This window comes from Triticum aestivum, chromosome 5B (assembly GCF_018294505.1).
Source record: "Triticum aestivum cultivar Chinese Spring chromosome 5B, IWGSC CS RefSeq v2.1, whole genome shotgun sequence".
In the NCBI taxonomy this organism is placed as follows: Eukaryota; Viridiplantae; Streptophyta; class Magnoliopsida; order Poales; family Poaceae; genus Triticum; species Triticum aestivum.
The window spans coordinates 379,505,356-379,509,593 of record NC_057807.1 but is presented as its reverse complement, the minus strand read 5'-3'; the positions used below and the strand labels follow the sequence as shown (position 1 = coordinate 379,509,593).

The 4,238-nt window shown below is 50.7% G+C and overlaps 1 protein-coding gene across 1 annotated transcript; it reads left to right on the top strand.

Moving 5' to 3' along the window:
• Positions 1-547: 547 nt before the first annotated feature.
• On the top strand, positions 548-2,140 carry LOC123116168 (WAS/WASL-interacting protein family member 1-like). The gene is made up of 2 exons (XM_044537170.1): positions 548-1,317; positions 2,081-2,140. The coding sequence occupies exons 1-2, from the start codon at positions 973-975 to the stop codon at positions 2,087-2,089; spliced, it is 354 nt and encodes a 117-aa protein (XP_044393105.1). The 5' UTR covers positions 548-972; the 3' UTR covers positions 2,090-2,140.
• The last annotated feature ends 2,098 nt before the right edge of the window (positions 2,141-4,238 follow it).

Below are 4,238 nucleotides of genomic sequence, written 5' to 3'. Positions count from 1 at the left end.
TTGGGTTTTTGTCTGTTGTTTTGCATTTTGTTCTTGTTATGCATCTCGTCTCATGTCATCATTCGCATTGCATCGTCATCGTTTTCATAAAACTTGCATCCGTTCGTGTTCCGCCGGTTCTCTCCGTTGTCCGTTCTGAGCCAGACACACTCGCACGCGCCCGCGGCACCTCCGAAATATTTTTTTATAAGTGGCATAAAAATGTTCTCGGAATGGGATGAAACTTGTCATGCGGTCTTATTGTTGTGTAGAAAGACCGCCTGCCAAATTTCATCGCATTCGGAGTCCGTTTGATAGCCCAACCGTCATCCGTAGCGGCACCGTTGCCGGTTTAATCGTCGGACGTTTCGGTCTCCGAAACTGCCACCGGGCCGCACCTCTTTTTCTCTCCTCTTCTCACAGCCCACCTAGCCATCCAAACCTTCCCCTCCGACCGGAACCGTCGGATCGCGATTCGAGGGTCCTGAAACCCCTCCTAACCCCGAACCCTAGCCCCTTTTGCTATATATAGAGCCCCCCTTGCCATTTTGGGCATCCCTAGCCTTCCCCTACCTCCCAGCCGCCTCCCTCCTCGAAATCAGCGCCTCCCTCCCTCAGATCTGGCGCTGCCAGCCCGCCGTTGCCACTTGGCGCCACCCTATTGGCCAGCCGTCGCCGCAGAAGCCTCCCTCGCCCACTCCTCACTCGCCACCTGTTCCCCGCGCTCCCCCTCAGCGCTGCAGCCCGCGAGGGCCCGAGCGCCCCGCGCCTCCCGCTCCCGATCTGGATCGAGGGGAGGAGCCCCTCGACCCCGAGCCCTCGTCGCCCCAGCGCCTCCTTGTCCGCGTCGCCTTCCCTGTCGTCCTGCCGGAGCAGCGCGCCGCCGCCGCCGAAGCTTCGCCAGGCCGGAGCCCCGCCTCCTCATCTCTCCCTTCTCCTCCTCCACTTCTCCTGCGCCCCCGCTGACCCCTTCTCTCCCGCAGGAGCTCTGCCATGGCCGCGCCCGAGCTTGGGTCCGCCTCCGCCCGGAAGACTCGTCCCCACCGCCGTTCGTCGCCGGGAATGGACCCGCCGCTGCCAGATCCGGCCTCTGCCGGCCCCGCCCTTGCCGGATCCGCCCCGCCGCCGCCCTCGAGCCTGCTCGCCACCGGCGCCATCTGCGCCGCCACCCTGCCTCGTCCCTGCTCAGGAACGAGGAGCTCGTCGCCTCGCCCGCTCGTGCACGCGTGTGCGCGTGGGCCTCAAGCCGGCCCAGCCCAGCTCCCTCCAGCACGCCCCGACCCGGTCCACCTCCTTTGCCTGCCCAAGCCTCTCCACCGACCTGGGCCATGGCCCATGGTGAGAACTGCAGCCCCTCCAGATTCGGCTCAGAATAAATTTTTTTCCGTTCTGCGATTTGTCTATTATTCCGGTGATATACATATTTGCAGAAAACCCTCCTATATTCATGCATTAATAACTCACAAATGGTTCATCGGAATTAAATGATTTAAACATGTAAAATGCTCAGAAAATTGTGTAGATTAATAATATTCCATTTTCATCCATGTTTAAAATGTTTAAAATGCTGTTTGCATATCATTTGCATGTATGCCATGTTAAAATGATTTATTTCATAACTAAATAACCGTAGCTCGGATTTTAATAAACTTTATATGTATTTGGGGTGGAAAAATGCCTAGTTTAACATGGTCCACTTTGTTTTACTATTTAACAACTCTAAAATTGTGTTTTAGGCAGAAAAGTACCAAATCCATAATTTGCACATGGGGTTTTTCCGGAATTGTTGTTTGTTACTTCCGGCCTCATTTAAACTTGCCTAGTTAGGTAGTTTTCTTATGCTTCACCTCTTGCCATGTTTAACAACATTTAATATTGTTTGGTAGCATAACCGAGATTAAACTAAATACTTGCATGTGGTGTTTCTTCAATATGCAACTCGTTGCATATTGATCTCCACTTAACTTGTAGTATTGTTTGTTGCACTTGCTATGCCATGCCTCATTAAACCGGACATGCATCATACTTGTTTGTGCATCATGCCATGTTTATGCTTGTGCATTTACCATGTTGTTTGTTTCTTTCCGGTATTGCTTCTTAGTTCCGGTAATGTTGCGATTGTGAGGATTCGTTCGACTACGTCCGTTCGTCTACTTCATGGACTCGTTCTTCTTCCTTGCGGGATTTCAGGCAAGATGACCGCTACCCTGGATCTCACTACTATCATTGCTATGCTAGTTGCTTCGTTCTATCGCTATGATGCGCTACCTATCACCTGTTTATTCAAGCCATCCCATATTGCCATGAACCTCTAACCTTTGACACCTTACCTATGCAAACCATTGATTGGCTATGTTACCGCTTTGCTCAGCCCTCTTATAGCGTTGCTAGTTGCAGGTGAAGTTGAAAATTTCTCCATGGTGGACAGGATTTTGGTTGGGATATCACAATATCTCTTATATTATTAATGCATCTATATACTTGGTAAAGGGTGGAAGACTCGGCCTTATGCCTGGTGTTTTGTTCCACTCTTGCCGCCCTAGTTTCCATCATACCGGTGTTATGTTCCCGGATTTTGCGTTCCTTACGCGGTCAGGTGATTTATGGGACCCCCTTGACAGTTCGCTTTGAATAAAACTCCTCCAGCAAGGCCCAACCTTGGTTTTACCATTTGCCTCACCACCACCTATACTTTTCCCTTGGGAGTCGCTCTCTCGAGGGTCATCTTTATTTTAGCCCCCCCGGGCCAATGCTTGTCTAAGTGTTTGTCCGAATCGAGTAGACTGCGGGGCCACCTCGGGGCAACTCGAGGGCTGGTTTTACTCGTAGGATGTCTCATCCGGTGTTGCCCTGAGAACGAGATATGTGCAGCTCCTATCGGGATTGCCGGCGCATCGGGCGGCTTTGCTGGTCTTGTTTTACCATTGTCGAAATGTCTTGTAAACCGGGATTCCGAGTCTGATCGGGTCTTCGTGGGAGAAGGTCTATTCCTTCGTTGATCGCGAGAGCTTGTCATGGGCTAAGTTGGGACACCCCTGCAGGGTATAATCTTTCGAAAGTTGTGCCTGCGGTTATAGGCAGATGGGAATTTGTTAATGTCCGGTTGTAGATAACTTGACACCAGATTCGAATTAAAACGCATCAACCGCGTGTGTAGCCGTGATGGTCTCTTTTCGGCGGAGTCCGGGAAGTGAACATGTTTTTTGGGTTATGTTTGACGTAAGTAGGAGTTCAGGATCACTTCTTGATCATTGATAGCTTCACGACCGTTCCTTTTGCTCTCTTCTCGCTCTTATTTGCGTATGTTAGCCACCATACTTGCTTAGTCGCTGCTGCAGCCTCACCACTTTACCCCTTCCTTTCCCTTTAAGCTTTGCTAGTCTTGATACCCATGGTAATGGGATTGCTGAGTCCTCGTGGCTCACAGATTACTACAACAACAGTTGCAGGTACAGGTTATGCGATGATCATGACGCGAGAGCGATGCTTGCTTGCATTGAGTTCTTCTTCTGCTTCTTCTTCGATCAGGGGATAGGTTCCAGGTCGGCAGCCTGGGCTAGCAGGGTGGATGTCGTTTGAGTTTCTGTTTGTGTTCCATCCGTAGTCAGATGATAATCTAATGTATGGTGATGTTGTATTCGTGTGGCATGGTATGCCTTATGTATGTATCCCCATCTATTATGTAATGTTGATGTAATGATATCCACCTTGCAAAAGCGTTTCAATATGCGGGTCTATCCTTGGTGGGACCTTCGAGTTCCTTTTGGATAGGGTCGCATATTGGGCGTGACACCCCAGCCTTCCGCTCCGCCCCTCCGCCCCAACTGGCATCATGGGTCAACAAACGGCTGGACTGGGGGCCAGTTAATGACGTGCTGACATTGCAAAGCCGCATCCGAGATCTCCTCAAGAGGGATATCAGTCTCATCAAAGTAATTCAAGTAATGTTAGTTCGCCGGGTCCTACCATGCCAACGCCGATCTCTCCGTATGTGGGAGTTTAACCCGGAAGGACCGCGAACCATTCAACACTTCTTCGGCATGACGCTCGAAGGGATGTATCGATTGTTCTTTGGATCACGAATAAAGTGTTCGGACACCACCGAGGATGCGGGTCTGAACTGCAACCGTCCAAATACCCAAGTAAGTAACTCTGCAACCGAACATGCTGTTATTATATATGTCACAACATTATTCTAAAAAATTGCCCTCGGCCAGGACTGGATAAAAAGGGCGGAGAGGATCAGGTGTTCGGCCCCT

Bases quoted from the DNA above. Each gene is read 5' to 3' on its own strand.
- LOC123116168 (XM_044537170.1), top strand. From the start codon at position 973: ATGGCCGCGCCCGAGCTTGGGTCCGCCTCCGCCCGGAAGACTCGTCCC.